Genomic DNA, 16,566 nt, shown 5'->3' with positions numbered 1-16,566 from the left:
TTTACAAACTAGCTAGCGTTTAAATCCAGTTGGAAAGCGACTAGCGAATGAATAAAAACCGGTCGAATAACGAGATAATAATAAAAAGCGAACGGAAAGCTGGGCTAAAAATCCTTCGCTAACGCGTCCTCGTATATTTTAGGAAGACCAAAGGCGTCTGGAGTTCTCTTGGGAATAAACTCTTTTCCAAGTCGCACAAGTAACTGTGGCCCCGGATAACGTTAAATTAAGTATATTCCAGGTTTAAACTCTCGCAAGGTGTAATAAAACAGCTCTACGCTACACGGGTATCTGTTGAAATAAAGGCAATAACGTCCAGTCAGGGTTTTGGTCCGCGAATGACAGTCGTCTCGCGCGAGTCTCCTCCCGCGTGCAGGACTCCGCTTTTTTAGCTCTTTCACGTCATCACGCCAGGCTCTCTGGAAAACCGGGGCATTTGAGGGAATGAGTGTCGTTATGCAAATGTACGTTTTTTCCGTCTGAATAAATCATTCGGCATAAGTATCTTTTTGTTTTTGTTTCTCGAAAGCTCCGTAAATGCGACATTAGTGATGGTTTATCGGTAGTGTGTTTAAATCTTACGTGGAACTCTAAAGGGCGGATGTTGTTTCCGTCCGCCTGGTTGAGCAGAGCGGACCTGCAGTACAGTAGCAGAGCTGTCCTGTGGTAGCTCATAAATATAGAGATAAAACTATGTATTAAAATTTTTTAAATCGCATGTTTTAGTTCAATAACAGCGACAGGCTGGAGTCGTCGGGGAAACTGATACGATACAGCCCAGCGATCTCAACTAGCAAACCTGAAACAGGTAAAGAACCATACATCCAAAAACCAAATGATGCTGAAATGCTTTAAATGAATTAATAAATTATGCATATTTCATATCAGCATTTCTGTGGAAGAAAACTATGTGATGTTCAGATATGGTATTATGATATATTGCAATTTATGAAAACGTTAGTTTTTTTTATTGCCATATCACGTTTGCTATATGTACTGCGTACATTTAACTAACAGCTTTGGGTGATAAAATATTACGTATTAGTCATTTTATACTTGATTACCATTACATGAGTAAATTTAGATACTTGCTCCAACGTGTTTATATTTCACCTTTATATATAATCTGGTGGAAATATTTTATACTGGTATTTTTTCCCCAGAAGCATCCATTGCCTGTCAGTTTTAACCAGCGATGCAGTACATGATCAGCTTTGTCATTCACAGAAAAACATGCCTAATGCCACTACAAGACCAAAGAGGACGAGGCGTCATAGACGGGCTCAGAGAGAAGATGCTGTGAGAAATGAGCTGGTGTCAAGATCCCTGGAAAACGCTCAGCAGTGTCTCTTCAGTCAGGACTACGGCACTGCTTTTGTTCACTATCTGTTGGCTCTAAACCTTGCCCCAGCTCTAAAAGACTTTGCAAATGTAAGCGTTTTTTTTTTTTGTCCATCAACATAACAGTGTGTGGTGGTGAAATGATGTATCAGAGGTTGAAAAAGCTCCATAATACATTTATACAAAGCCAGTGTGTTTTTGTTTTTGCAGGAATCCTTTAGATTTACTCTGTTTAAATGGGCAGAAGAGCTGGACTCTCTTGGTCGTATCCAGGACCTCTTTAATTGCTATGAACAGGCTATGGAGTTGTTTCCAGTGGATGAGGTTATAGTGAACAGCATGGGAGAGCATCTCTTCAGGTTTTTATTTTCTGATTATTACAGATAGATAGATATCATGCATACATTTTTTTTTAAAGTCTGCTCGCCAAGAACACATTTATACAGTAATATTATACATATACTATTATACATTTCAAATTATTACAGTTTAAAATGTGTGATTTCCTGTGTTTTCAATGCTGAATTTACAACAGAAATTACGCCAGTCTTTATTGCCACAGAAATTCAGATATAATTTTTTTCGTCTCAAGAAACATTTGTGTATATTATCAAAACAATAAAAAAAGAAGAAAAAAAGTGTGCTATATTTTTCTTTCCCTTTATTGAATAGAAAACAATATATAATGTCTTTAATGGAAAAAAAAAAAAACACATACTGACCCTACATTTTGTTCAAACCATGTTAACTCATTTACAAAAATAATCCCGAGTCAATTTCTTAGGGTTTTTTTGGTTTTCGTTCTAGAATGGGGTTTCGGGATGAAGCTGCTGGCCATTTTTACAAAGCCCTCAAACTCCGACCAGACTTCCCAGAGGCAAAGGAGAACTTTTACCGTGTTGCCAACTGGTTGGTGGAACGCTGGCACTTCTTTATGCTCAACGACCATGGGCGAAACCACAAGTACCAGCTCGCTATTAAGAAAGCCGTTGAAGGAGGATGCAGCTCTGTTCTGGATATTGGAACTGGCACAGGCATCCTCGGGTGAGATTTTTCAGAAACAGAAACTTGTTACATGACATAACATTTATTTAACAAATGTGTGTTTCAACTGATATATACGGTTGAGTTTGTTTTAATGCTTTTTGTCTGGCGTGTTAGTATGTGTGCAAAGATGGCGGGCGCCGCTGAGGTCTACGCCTGTGAGCTGTCAAAGACCATGTATGAGCTGGCGTGCGAGGTGCTTTCAGCCAATGGGATGGCAGACAGCATCAAGATTGTTCACCTGAAGTCTCTAGACATGAAAATTCCAAAAGACATTCCAAACAGGTCATTTTTTTAATATAGTAACTATAGTCATATTGACGGTTAATGCACACACACGTGTATGAATATATATATATATATATATATATATATATATATATATATATATATATATATATATATGAGACAAATAAAAAGACTATTAGGAGTAACTGCGCTCTAGTTTTTTGGAGATTCTTTCTTTCTTAAAATTGTGTAGATTTTTTTGCAACTACACTGACCAAAACCTTAAAATATCATATGATTTGATCAAATATATTGGTTTCAAAAATGTCTTCTGTCTCTATCTTCAGAGTGTCACTGGTTGTAACGGAGACTGTAGATGCAGGGCTGTTTGGCGAGGGCATCATTGAGACTCTGATCCATGCATGGAAGCATCTACTTTTACCTCCTCCTGTAAGTCACTTTCAGTCTGTGAGTGCAGCATCGACTGTTCTGATCAGCAAACCTGCAGTGAGGTCACGTGATGCCACAAATTCAACTCTGATTATAGTGTAATCCTTTTATACAAATGGTTTTATCCTGTCTGATCCGATGTTTATCCGGCCGTGGACAGTGACTAAGAGATTTTTGTCTCTTAAAATGTCAAGTTGTCTTGCACCAACATTAATAGCATGCTTGGCAGAAGATTACATACTTTGCCATGCTACAACCAGATAATTTCTTCTAAGCTTTTTCCCCACATCGGCCTCAATTTATGTACATTTTTGGACAACAGGGACGCCTAGTGGCTGATATACATATAAATGTTGGTAAATGAGTTCTTTTAGAAACAACGTTAGCAGCCGTAGATGTCTAGAAAGTATACGGTTGTATAAAGTTGCTATAAATTGAGATATATTTCTGTCCATTCTAACTAATGCTTCCAAATCCAAATCACAATAATTGATTATCTAATCATTTTAACAGACCACTCAGCGACCCTTCTCCAGTCCCTCACAAACAGGCCGGGTAATACCTGCTGGTGCAACTGTGTTTGGAGTCGCTGTTCAGTGCCGTGAGATCCGTAGACATCATAGGTAAGAGACCGAAGCTGCTTATGCGTGAGTGACACGATGATGAAGTTTATATTACACTTCTCTTTCAACAAACCTAACGCAGTACCAAAGAACAGTCTCTGGAGTGTGCTCTTAAAAATGACTAATCCACCTTCTGCAGGCTGTGTGCGTCTTCGGTTGGATGTTTGGATCTGTCTGCAGTAGGACAGATCTATAGTCCTGTTAGCTGTCTGGCCGATATCGAGGACAGCACTGAGCCCTACACCACTGAAAGACTGAGCCGTCTGCGTGGAGGATACGTTCAGCTCACACAGCCTTTCACGGCTCTGGACATAGACTTCAATAATGTGCAGGTACAGAACTCCGCATAACGCAGAGTGTCCACATAAAAGAGTCTTTGATAATTCGACAAGTGAATAATGCTATAAATGCTGTCATTTTGAACTTTTAACTCCTGCTGGAGCAAAAATGTTGTCTCATCAACATTTAGGACCGGGTTTTGAGCACCAAATCATGCTTTCTAAAACATTCAGTGAAAATTCAGTTTTGTCATCACTGGAGTAACTCACATTTTAATGTATATTAAAACAATAATATACATGCTTATATATGCTTACTGGGTAAGCATAGGAGACAAAAACATAAAAATCTGACCCCAAAAGTTGGATTGTGCATATAGTGTAATAGAGACATACCGTAAACATGGGGCAGATGGGAGAGAAACAGCATAAGTAAAATACCTAAAGTGGCATGGTTACAGCGTGTGGTATTAAGCAGTCTCTGTGTTGCAGGAGCTGGAGGGTCTTTGCTCCAGAGAAGTGATGCAGCTGCACCTGTGTGTGATTCAGGAGGGTGTTCTTGATGCTCTGGCAGTATGGTTTCAGCTACACCTCGACCAGGACAACCACCTGTCCACTGGCCCACAGGAAGACACATGCTGGGAGCAGGCCATCTATCCAGTGCAGAGTCCATTCAGTAAGAGCAACTGTATATTATTGCAAAAATATAGAGAATAAAAAGCGTACGACTCTAGAACAGTGGTTCTCAAATGGGGGCCTCGGCGAATTTCCAAGATCTCTTGAAGCAGGCATGAAATCTTTTCTTCGTTATTGTGACGTATAACTGAGTTAAACGACTTTAAAAAAAAAAAAAAAAAAAAAAAGTAGGGTGGGACATAATTTTGTCCATTTATAGCACAAACATTATAGTGATTTCTGTTGGAAGGTGGGGGAGGTTAATGTTTTTGATTATCAGAGATTGTGAGGGCACATGAACAAAAAAAATACAATTAAAGAAACAATGTGTGCACCGAATGATGTAATATTTATAAATCATATCAAGTATCAACTGAAAAGTGTTAAGTATTAATTAGATAGACCTTGAACTCTAAGGAACATTGAACATTTAGTTCTTAAAACATCTGGAATACAGAACATTTATTATTAAAATTTTAATACATTTTATTAATATATTTTATTATTTAAATTTTAATAACATTTTATATTGTATATGGGGCTTTTTTGGACAATGGGGGGACTAATGGGAACTACTCCTCTGGAACTACTTATTTTATTAATTTTTTTAGGATAATTTTTTTTTTATATAAATTTTAAAAATGTGCATTTTACATGGGGTTTTGCTGTTTGTGTTAAATGAGCTGGTTTGACATAATTGACCTTGATTCATGTCGTCCCTCAGACACTGTGAAGTGTGGTGATGAAATAGTGGTGGAAGTTTCCTGTAAGGACTCGTACCTCAGGCTTTGCTGCACTGCTATCATAAGAAATGGACACACGTTCCGTATGGACGGTGTACCTCCCAAGACCCTCACTGCAAGCCCTGAGGCTGAGCTGTGCAGCGCTCTGGCCGGGCTTCAAACCAATCAGGAGAAAACACCTTGCACTTTCATGCTGGAGTCGGCAGAGATCGCTCTCCTCAATAACACAGCGTATCATAAGAGCTTCCAGAGGGCCATGAGCAAACTTTTGGCTTCTCTTAAGTCAACTAAGAGGTCCCAACAGTCAGACGCAGAACTCGATCCGATCTACGTGCTCGATGTCTCTGAGGGCTTTTCTGTGCTCTCCTTGATGGCAGCACAGTTAGGCTTCGATTCAAATGAAGACGAGCAGATCAGCCCTGGATTGGTTCAAGCCTACAGCTCAGTGGAGAAAGAGCATCACCAGTCTATGCTGAGACTGCTGGCCAAGGGCAACGGTGTGCTCGAAAGCTCGCTGGAGTTCTGGTTAAGTCACGTGGAGGATGATTCTGCGGTTCTTCAACGGCCAGCCACCGAGAAGCTCTGGAGCGCCATCATACTCGACTGCATAGAGACCTGTGGCCTTATTAGACAGAAACTGTTGGAGAAAGCAACCTTAGCTAGGTAAGAGTTTAAAATGAATCATAGTATGGTTAGGTTTTTTTCGTGCGCGTTAACAGTAGTTTTTGTTGTGAACGTTTCAGATGTTTGTTGGAGGACGGCGGGCAGATTTTTCCAGAGCGCATTGTGATCCACGGGATGCTTGTTGAGTCTGACACACTGCTTCAGGAAAGCGCGGTTCAGGGAACAGAGCCGACTCTCGGGTTCAACATTGCTCCATTCATCAATCAGTTCACAGTATGTTTGGTTTTGTCAGTTCATCTTAGAGAAAAGTACTCCTTAATATATAGATTCTATAGTTTCTGTAAATTACAGAATGACTGTGTTTAAAGAACAAAATGTAATGTTCCTTTTTTTTTTTCTTAGGTACCGGTTCATGTGTTTTTGGACCTATCCACACTTGAATGTACATATCTTAGTGAAGCAGTAGAGCTCTTCGCACTGGACCTCATGAACAGCACGGCCAATTACACAGACAAAGAAGTCAAAGTGAGTTCTGGCTTCTTTCCAGATTACATGTAACCAGTTACTACCCAGCTCTGGCTTTACAGTGTATTAATTAATATATGAATATTTATATTAAAAAAAAAAGAAAAAAAAAATAGAAATATTGCCTTGCTAAAGGTTAAATTATAAATAAATCAAGCCATGTAATATTTACCCACTTAAAATGAAAAACGAAAAATAGTTTTGTTTAATTTGAAAACTTCTAGCAGCCCCATTACGTTCTGTTGATTGCCTTTTATTTTGTGCACTTGTCAGGTGCGGGTCAACACCTCAGGAAAGGTGACTGCCATTCCCTTCTGGTACCAGATCCATTTGGACTGTGAGCAGAGCGTCAGCACCTTCAGCGAGGACTCTCACTGGAAGCAGGCGGCGGTGGTCCTCCAGCAGCCCCTGATGGTCAGCAGAGGAGAATGGGTCAAGCTCAGCATCCAGCTCCACAAGAGCAGCATCTCCATTAAAGCCGTTAAAGAAGAAGGGCTGGAGGCTCAGGATGTTATCAGGGAGGCGGAGCCTGTGAACAGTGACTCATAACTGGGGAGGGGGGGGCGCACCTGTACCGATATCACATGCACCAGGATCAGTGAATTGCTGCTAATGTTATTATTTTTTAAAACAAGCACACATTTTACATTAAAATTTCACCATGACTGTGTGTGCCATGATGGGTTTTTTTTTTATAGGTATACTTAAAGGAACAGTTCACACAAAAATGGATATGTCCTGAAAATGAACTGTCCCTCAGGGCATACTAGATACAGACGAGCTTGTTTCTTAATAGGAACAGATCCTCAGCATTGGCACTGGTAACGTCATGCATATTTGAGATGCCATGAGTATTAGTAAATGGTGATTTCTGGGTAAACTATGCCTTTGAACTTTTGTGTGGAAGGCAATCGAGCAGAGGCACTCAATACGCATTTCCATGTGACGTTTAATGATTCGTGACAACCACTGTTAGATAAGGCAACGCAACAGCTGCACAAACCATTGCAGAAGGTGCATCTCTCTGAATGGATCAGAGAGACACAGGACAGTCCATAAAAAGAAATAAATGAGAACATTTCCCACAGGTCCACATCGGTAAGGATAAAACAATATGCCCTTAATGTTATACTATATCTGACATTTATATCTCATGTGCAGCTGATGTTAAAAACTGACAGATCGTTAAAACCATTAACAAAACAAAACCAAAAAAAAAAAAAAAAAAAAAAGTACAATAAGACAACTTTGGCTGATATTTAGACATTGCATCATTTCCAGAGGTGAACTTAAAGTCTTCTAGATTTTCAATAATTAGCCAGTAATTGTTTTTAGTCTAATTTTCTATGTCTAATCATTAAAATAATAAAAAAAAATAAGGATTAACGAATGCTTTTAGAGTTAGACAAAAGAAAGACCACTATCTGTTTTTTTACGTGTTGACACAATTACATGGCTGAAGGCAAGCAGTCCAGGGAAAATTGCAAAGCTCTGAAGCAAACGAAGCAGAAATAGGAGTACTTCGGTATTTTGTGCTTTAGGGCCATTGTTCAAACTGTAGTTGCTTTACCACATGCATATATTCTGCTGAGAGGAACTGATGGCATCCTGGCAATTTGTTATCACCGTCCATGATCGAGGTGCTGCTTCATGGAAGAAAAAAAAAATAATTAAAACACCATATTACTTAAAAAATATTTGCATTCACAGATAAAAATGTGAAAGTATCCCAGATAATGACATAAAATGACTTGATGATAAAATTCAGGATGACGTCAATGACGTTTTGAAGTAGCATTGTCGATACATAGAGTTTCTTAGAATAAAAACATTCATAAAGCTGTCTTAAATCAACCATTATCTGATAATGTGAAAAACTCTAAACAGGTATTGCGAATTACTGTGCTTGGCTAGAAGGTCAGTTTATAATTTGGTCATGTTTCCAGCAAAACGATGCCGAACAAAGATAAAAACGGAGGACCAACACCACTCAAGTCCTTCATACGTGTTCTTGCTACCAAAGCTTCACCGAGCCTCTCCGAACACGAGTGTGAATAGTTACCATAGTTAACGGTGGCTGCATATTTTAGAAACGGTAGTTGACGCACATCAATCTAATGTGCGTTTACTATTTGGTAGCCGAAGCTCAGTGATGTTAAGTGATTTCTGCATAGTCTGAGCCTTGTTGATCTGTGTGATCGCCAGATATCACAGCGGGCGTGATATCATCCACATCTCCTTCCCACGGTATGCTGCCAAGATTGGCAGGAGCAGAGATGGAGTGAGGGGTTACGGTGTGGCCCATGCCCTGGTAACGGCCCTTAGGGGACGGAGGGGTGGAGGACGATTCAACGCCTGGATCCTGAGAACCAGCTGACAGCAGTCCTGTGTTCTCGTCCTGGGAAACCTCTTCACCGAAATATGTTTTCCTTGGCCGACCCATGACTGTTCTCCCTGAATGACAAAAAAACACAAAGCAAGCACGTGGATATGATGAGCAAGTGTTTGAAACGGGGCTGGATATCGACAGATTTCACAACCTGATTCCTGTCCAGTTTATGAATATAAGGTGCAAAAAAGTATTACTAGCTTGATGTAGATGAAGTATTTTGTAAGGAGCCAAAAAAGATCTTATACCCTCGAACAATTCACTGCAAATAAGTGACTCACCGACATTGCGCACTTGTTCCGAGATGTCAGCCCGTATATCGGAGACATCCCACATGGCCAGGAAGGAATCAAAGCAAGAACCTTCCTCTGCTTCCTGTATGTAGGGCTTGTAAGTGAAACTGAAGTGATGGGCAATGGCTGCCAAAAACATCTCCACACAGATAATGAAGTCCTGCGAGAACACAGAAAAACAGACCTTTAATCTTAAGGTCTTAATTTAATCTTACCAGAAGAGTGAGTGTGTGTGTGTGTGTGTGTGTGTGTGTGTGTGTGTGTGTGTGTGTGTGTGTGTGTGTGTGTGTGTGTGTGTGTGTGAGTGTGAGTGTGAGAGTGAGTGTGTGTGTGTGTGTACCTGTAGTCCAGTGGCTACAGCCTCCACGCTGTCCCAGTCCCAGGTGTGTGAGTCTGAGATCACACCAACCTTCACTAAAAGAGCAATGACCACAGCTTGCCTAAGACAGAAAGAAATTAAAACATTAAAGGGTGGCAAAATTGCCGTTAAAAATGGCTTAGTTAAAATGGGTTTAGAGAATAATTATAATAATTATTTACTTTAATTTTTTTTTCTATTTATTTAAATATAAAATCTTAATAATTAAATAATTTCATAGTACTATTAAGATATAGTGTCCATTTTATAATTATTTGAATTTTTTAATTATTCAGATTACAATAGTTTTTATATATATATATATATATATATATATATATATATATATATATATAATATTAATGCAATGCGTTTTAAAATATTAGATTTTTTATTTTATTTTAACTATTTCAAAATAGCCATTTGATTTATATATTAATATAATAATAATTTTGAAATAGTTAAAATACAACACTGACACAGTGATGAAGTAACAGTAATATTTTCAATAACATATTCATTTATTAAATTGTTAAGTAAATATAATTATTTAATTTACTTTGGGGAAAAAAAGGCATTGCTGTCTATCTGCTGTCTCAGAATATATCGGCCACCGTAGCTTTCCTAAGGGGAGGGGCGAGTGAGGGAACCAGCCGTTGGGTGCAATTCACAATCCCGCCGCTAGATGCTGCTAAAACTTACACGGTGCACCTTTAAGTTGCACGGCTATATTTGCAGCAATAGCCAAAAATATGTATGGGTTATCAATTTGTCTTTCATGCCATCTTTACCAAAAAGCGCTGTTAGTCCTGCACTTTCATTACCAAAAAGTGTTTGTACTCACACATACTCACACATGTGTTGTTAATCATTAGAGCTGTACTATGCACCGATGTGTACTTACACTGTGGTTACATACTGCCATTTGAGATATTATAAAGCGGGAGCATAATATGCATGGCTAAGGACTTCATTTGGACAACTTTAAAGGCAATATTTTTCAATATTTACATTTTCAAATTTCAGATTTTCAAATAGTTGTACATCAGCCAAACATTGTCCGTCAATGTAAATCTTATTTATTCAGCTTTCAGAGCATGTATAAATCTCAATTTCCAAAGAAATGACACTTACGACTGGGTAACAAGTAATCATATAACGTATAAAAAAAATTGCCCTGCCTCATGTGAGCTAAACTCGATAACAAACAGATCTGAATGTGTACGGTGTTAAAGGTGCAGAGAACGGTTTACCAGAATGACACAAAAACCACCAGCTTGACACAGAGGAATTTGCCCACAGGTTTGATGGGACCCAGCTCTTCTCTCAGAGCCTTGTAGAACAGCACAAGACAGTACATGGCAAACTGAAGAGAGAAAACGTTAGCACATTATCATTAGATTATCAAGTTACCGTTTACAAAAGCAGTGAAAAATGATTGATCGCTCACTAAGCTGCTCACGGTTCGTCAGCAGCATAAACACAAGCGAGGGGCTGTAAAGTCTGGTTTAACTTCACAGCATATAAACTGTTAAAACCCCATAAAGATGGCTCTGAGGGCTTTGGTTAGATTTTATCTTCCTTTTACCGCCGTCTGGTTCCTGAACAGAACTGTAAACTCACTCTGTTCTCACGACATCAAGATCATGTGACAGCCTCGCATAATTATACGGACAAAACGGGTACTTACAAGCTGAGAGAGATTGTTGACGATAACCAGGTACGTCCAGGCATTTTTTGAACTGAAGTTGCCTTCATCATAGACCCCACAAAGCTGACAAATCCTAATTTGGCAGGACAGAAAACGATGAAAATCACCGACCGTCAGACGAAGCTTTATTCTGAACTGACATGCTTATTTTGGACTTGGCGAATAAAAGGAGAGTTTGCAATAGAGGGTGCAATTTTAGCACCAGGAAACTAAATTTAGTATTGCGTTTAAAAGCATCAAAGCACAGAAACACATGGAAAAAATAGGGCCTTTGTTGATGCATTCTCACAAACAGAATAAAAAAAAAAATAAAAAAAAAGTAAATAATCAAATAATGCAATAATCAAATAATGCAATAATCAAAAGGGACAGTCACCACATTTAATATTTATTATTAGGCAAGTTTGATTTGTTAATTCGTTCATTTGTTCATCTAAAAATCCTTAAAAAAAGAATCAGTTTCCACTAAAATGTTAAGCAGCACAATTATTTAATACGGATAAGAAGAAGAAATGTTTCTTGAGCTCCAAGCCAGCATATTAGTATGATTTCTGATTGATCATGTGACAAAGACTCACATGACGGCTGCTAAAAAAATCAGCTTTACCATCAAATGAATAAGTTGCACTTTTAAATATATTAAAAGAAAAAAAACATTTAAAATCCTAATATAATATTGTACATTTATTGCTTTGAATTGTAATAAATGAAATGTCACTATTTTTATTGTAAAAATGAAAGCAGGCTTGGTGAGACTTTCAAAAACACAAAAAAAATCTTACTAACCCTCAACATTTGACCAACAGTGTTCTGTGTATTTAGCTTCCTTATGTATCTTTATAAAAACACAAAATAAGGCAAAACTGAAAATGCACGATTAGCCTACACACACACACACACACACACACACACACACACACAAAATGAAAGCCACTTACAAAGCTATGACTGTAGTGACCGGTCTCACAACCGTGTACTGCAGAACCCCCAGCTTACATCTCAGCAAAAGCACTCTATTAAGAAGCAGAACGAAAAAAATATTTCAGTAAACGCGCTGTTCTCAATATGAAAACAGAGAAAATGAGGCCATGAGAAAATAATGTTGCAGTATGAATAAATGTTTACCTGGCACCGTATAAAATCAATTAAAGTTCACTTGACAGGCGGATAACATAGAGCTCGACTGTTCTCTAAAGCTGTTTTTCTTAACCAGAAACATATTTTTTTCCAGTTAAAACGGCGCTGGTTTAAATCAACAGACTTTTCGCACATTACCACCACTGCCTGAAGAGAATTTAAAAAGTCGCTGCCATCAGCAGCAGAAGCTAAAAGCAGCCAACGACCTCAAGAGAGTCTTCACTCTGCAAGCAATTTAGCAGAAATCTCTTCCTCCCGTATCTAAACAAGACTATAAAGAGGGCTCCAGAGGAGAAGATGGCAAACAGGTAATGGAGGTCTTGAATTCTCCTTCAGCAATACTAACAGACGCGCATTAAATACCACATCCTGCCTTGAGTTCTGCCACGTTCGTATTCTATCCACGTCCGTGGAAACACTCACTCTCCCATGGGCCACGGAGGGCAGCAGCAAAGAGGGGGGAGATGCTTTTGTTGCTCCTGCACCTCCAGCATCAGCACCAGACTGGGATACTGGTTTCCCAAGAAGTTGAGAAGGAAGATCATGAAGTTGTAGATGACATAGGCCTCGTAGCACTCTCTGCATGTGTCTACGTAGATGGCGATGTTGGGATACTTCAATGCAATCCACTGTGAAAACAGAAGAATGAGAGAACTTGTACACAGAACACAGAAACGTCAAATTACACCAAAAAGAGAGAGATTGGATGCACATGAGTTTGGTCAGGTCACTTTTCTGCCCCGATTCTTAAAAGTTCAATTCTCAAAGTAAAGCAAGTCACGAGCGTCTGCAACGTCAGGCCTCGCATTAACTGATTGTCAAACAGTAAAGGCCAGTGTTCAAGTCAGGGCCATCTTAATTGGAGACTAAACATCAAAGAAGGCATTTGCGATTCAAGTAGCAACATTTCAGCTGTCACTGGGAACACACGATACTCACGCTATCCAGGCTGTATATGGGAACCATCCATAATATTCTGAGGATGAAAAAAAACTGAGTAAACAACTGAAGATGATGACAATTATTATTGCATTAAAAACACCTATAACATACAAAAATACCTGATAATAGGTTTTTGTAGCTCAGGTTGAGTGTAGTGTACTAGATGCTGCAGAATCCCCCACAGTGAGATGGGTATAGTCATGAACACAAATATCCCAGCGATGAACCATGCCTTATTAGGAGTACTAACCTATGAGATTACAAGGAGGAAACACACATAAATATAGTTTATCTAAACTAACAGCAATACACATATACATATAGGTATATTTTTACTTTTTAAACTGTAGGAACGTCTACAAGACACTTCAAGAAACCCACCTGCAAAGCTACAGCACTGTTAAAGGTTTTAGACACTTGTGTAAAAATGCTGTAAAATGAAGATGCCGTCAAAAATATTTTAATTTTTTATAAATAGATTTTTTTTATCAATTAACTTTGGTGTGAGCATCCCTTTGCCCTTTAGATGCACTTGCATAATTTTTCAGATAACTTTGCAGCTAGGTCTTATAATATGAATTCATATTTTGAATAAGCTTTTCTTTCCAGTGTTCATTTTTAGTTTGATTTAGTAAATTAGTTGCATTTGTTTAAAGATAAAAAGTTAGTTGTCAAGTTTTCCATTTATCATTTATATTCTATCATTCAGATTTAGCTTAAATGTTTATCTACTGTAGTAGTTCTAGTTTTAGTTAACAACAACAACACTGATTTGACCTTTAAGTATATTAAGCATCTCACTGGAATGGTTAAAACAATAAAAGACTGGTTCATTGATAGCAGAACAATACAGATGTTATTAAACAAAATCGCATTGTGTTGAATAGATAATGAAATCCCAAACGTAACTGAAATAAACTAGGACGCTGTGCCAGAAAATTTCATTTCTTATCAATATATCAATTTAAAAAAAAAAAAATTTCATAATACATTTTGAGAGCATATAAAAAATGTTACGTTTAGAAATGGTACTTCTTGCACTATAATCAAAATTAGACTGAAAGGCTACAGGTGAAGTTTCTTAGGAAAGCAAGAGGGTTAACAACATTTATGAACACATTCGACAGTTAATGTTCAATGTACGTAATTTAAAAAAGACCTCTGACCCCTGATTTCTGAAGTTCCCATACACAGAGTGGAAGAACAACCAGGAGCAGCAGAATGTACAGCAGCACCACCAGAGGCCGGATCCACCTCCTCCAGTTCCCGCATGTGCACGGCATCTTCCCCGCTGCCGCGGAGCTTTACATTACAGTCCAGCTGAGTTTGACACGGAGGCGGCTGCGGGAAGAAGCCGAACTAAGTTCTTGGCGGTTTCTCCTCTTGCGGCTTGGTTTAGATGCATATGATTCGTAGAAACCCGACTGAGATCTTGATGAATCATGAGTGTTGTCAGCGCGTCAAACAATCAGCTGATTCCTCCCAGTCCCACAAACAACATCTCTGCGTTCGAGAGCGGCTCGCGACCGCGTCCGTTATAAAGTCAGCGCGCGGTCGCGTTTTATTATCTTTTTAGCCGAGGTCTTGTTAAAAAACGCACGTGAAACTTTATTGACTTCTGAAATAAAAAGCGAGAGCGAGCAATAAGTTAATAAACAAAGCTGGTCATAACTTCCTGTTGATCTTGTCGTCACTGGGGGTCCTTCGCCTGTTTTTGTAACGCATTTTTAACGTTTAGCGCCACCGCTCGGAACGGAGTACCAAGTGCAGAAACAGTACTAGCAGTCGCAAACAATTAGCCAGATTTATATAGGAGGAAATGGCGAGTGTTTCTTACAATAAGTGGCTCGTACTTGTAACGTTATCCCCTTGTCTGTCATCTATATTGTACTTATCCATAAAGTAAATCAAGCAAAAACAGTGTTGTTACAACCTACTTCATTAACTGGCGCCACACACACTCCCTACTCGTCGCTTGGTCTGGGGATTTTATCGTCATGATTAAAATATATATTGTGTTATTATATTGCCATTATTGAATATATGACGGTTTGTGATTTTTCAATATAGTCACAACAGTTTTATATGACATTATTTGCACACTTATGAGCGCGTAACCCAACCCTGCCCCTACTTAACATTTGTCAATAAAACACAAGATATAACAGCTAGATACAACTACCATTATTTATATTAAAAAGGATTAATATTCCAAGTGTTCCGAGGCAAAGGGATTGATCTGTGAGAAAAAAAAAATGCTAAAAGGGTCCTGCGACAATATGTGACGACTCGTGTTTGAACTGGTAGGTTGTACTCGCTTTTAAAAATCTACTGAGATTATTACAATTTCTAATTAGTTCTTATGACACCTCTTATTAGCAACCCATACTCTCATTCATTTTCTTAATTGTAATTCAAAATGCTACGGAACATTACTTTAAAATGACAAAAATTTAAAACGAACATAGGGTATTTTCGTTTGCGGTTCAGTTTTTTCCCCAATATAATGCGTATGGACAGATATGACCCGTTTTGTGGGAGATCAGTCCTCCGAAGCTTAATCAACCATAATGTTTCTAGTATTTTATTAATGCGTATTTTATTAAATAATAAGGTAAAAAGCTTGTGATGTCATGCATAAAATTAAACTAAAGAAGCTGTTGATTTAATGATACTGTTTTTGTCATTCAACGTGATTGTCAACACATTTATTAACCAAACATAATAATTAGGCTACTTTTAATTTTTTTTTATTTTATTTTCCTGTAAGACCTTTATATTTTTGCACATTTTTTAATTTTTTAATTTTATATATGTCATCACTTAGCACCTGTGCACCTTATGTTACCCTTCATTTGCCTGGTCTCTATGGAATATTTTTGTGATGTTTTTTGTCCTTTATTTTATGCTGTCTGAAATTCACAGTATTTTCAACATCCTGCCAATACAGTATCTCTTCTGGTGTTACATGGAAGAAGGAAAACAATATTGGACCAACAGGAGGGAGAGGAATTTATGACAGTTTTTATGTTGCATGAATTGAACTTTTTACTTTTGTTGATTTTTACATGATGTTTTGGTGAATCTCATGATAGAAAGTAAAAATACTTAAAATTGTACTTCGGTGTGAAATAAACAAAGATTAATTAAAAGAAGTATATAATATATTAAGATTAATAGATATATAAACTGTAAAAAATAATAT

At 38.1% G+C, this 16,566-nt stretch overlaps 2 protein-coding genes across 3 annotated transcripts; one reads left to right on the top strand and one right to left on the bottom strand.

The window, feature by feature from the left end:
- The first annotated feature begins 360 nt into the window (after nt 1–360).
- On the top strand, nt 361–7,772 carry prmt9 (protein arginine methyltransferase 9). 2 transcript variants are annotated; one of them, XM_043231479.1, is made up of 14 exons: nt 361–464; nt 727–808; nt 1,228–1,431; nt 1,552–1,700; nt 2,149–2,385; nt 2,503–2,670; nt 2,961–3,063; nt 3,577–3,686; nt 3,826–4,018; nt 4,457–4,640; nt 5,364–6,045; nt 6,126–6,279; nt 6,409–6,531; nt 6,805–7,772. In XM_043231479.1, the coding sequence occupies exons 3-14, from the start codon at nt 1,234–1,236 to the stop codon at nt 7,078–7,080; spliced, it is 2,577 nt and encodes an 858-aa protein (XP_043087414.1). In that variant the 5' UTR covers nt 361–464; nt 727–808; nt 1,228–1,233; the 3' UTR covers nt 7,081–7,772. The 2 variants fall into 2 exon arrangements, with proteins under 2 accessions (XP_043087414.1, XP_043087329.1); XM_043231394.1 differs by lacking the exon at nt 361–464 and having other exon boundaries at nt 476–808.
- Nucleotides 7,461–15,061, bottom strand: tmem184c (transmembrane protein 184C). The gene is made up of 10 exons (XM_043231862.1): nt 14,528–15,061; nt 13,481–13,611; nt 13,359–13,395; nt 12,843–13,048; nt 12,221–12,295; nt 11,262–11,355; nt 10,825–10,937; nt 9,554–9,653; nt 9,202–9,373; nt 7,461–8,985 (listed from the first exon to the last, which is right to left on the bottom strand). The coding sequence occupies exons 1-10, from the start codon at nt 14,642–14,644 to the stop codon at nt 8,687–8,689; spliced, it is 1,344 nt and encodes a 447-aa protein (XP_043087797.1). The 5' UTR covers nt 14,645–15,061; the 3' UTR covers nt 7,461–8,686.
- Nucleotides 15,062–16,566: the final 1,505 nt, after the last annotated feature.

The sequence above is a fragment of the Puntigrus tetrazona genome, chromosome 1, assembly GCF_018831695.1.
Source record: "Puntigrus tetrazona isolate hp1 chromosome 1, ASM1883169v1, whole genome shotgun sequence".
Lineage (NCBI taxonomy): Eukaryota > Metazoa > Chordata > Actinopteri > Cypriniformes > Cyprinidae > Puntigrus > Puntigrus tetrazona.
The sequence above is the reverse complement of the archived record's forward strand: the minus strand, read 5'-3'. Positions and strand labels throughout refer to the sequence as shown.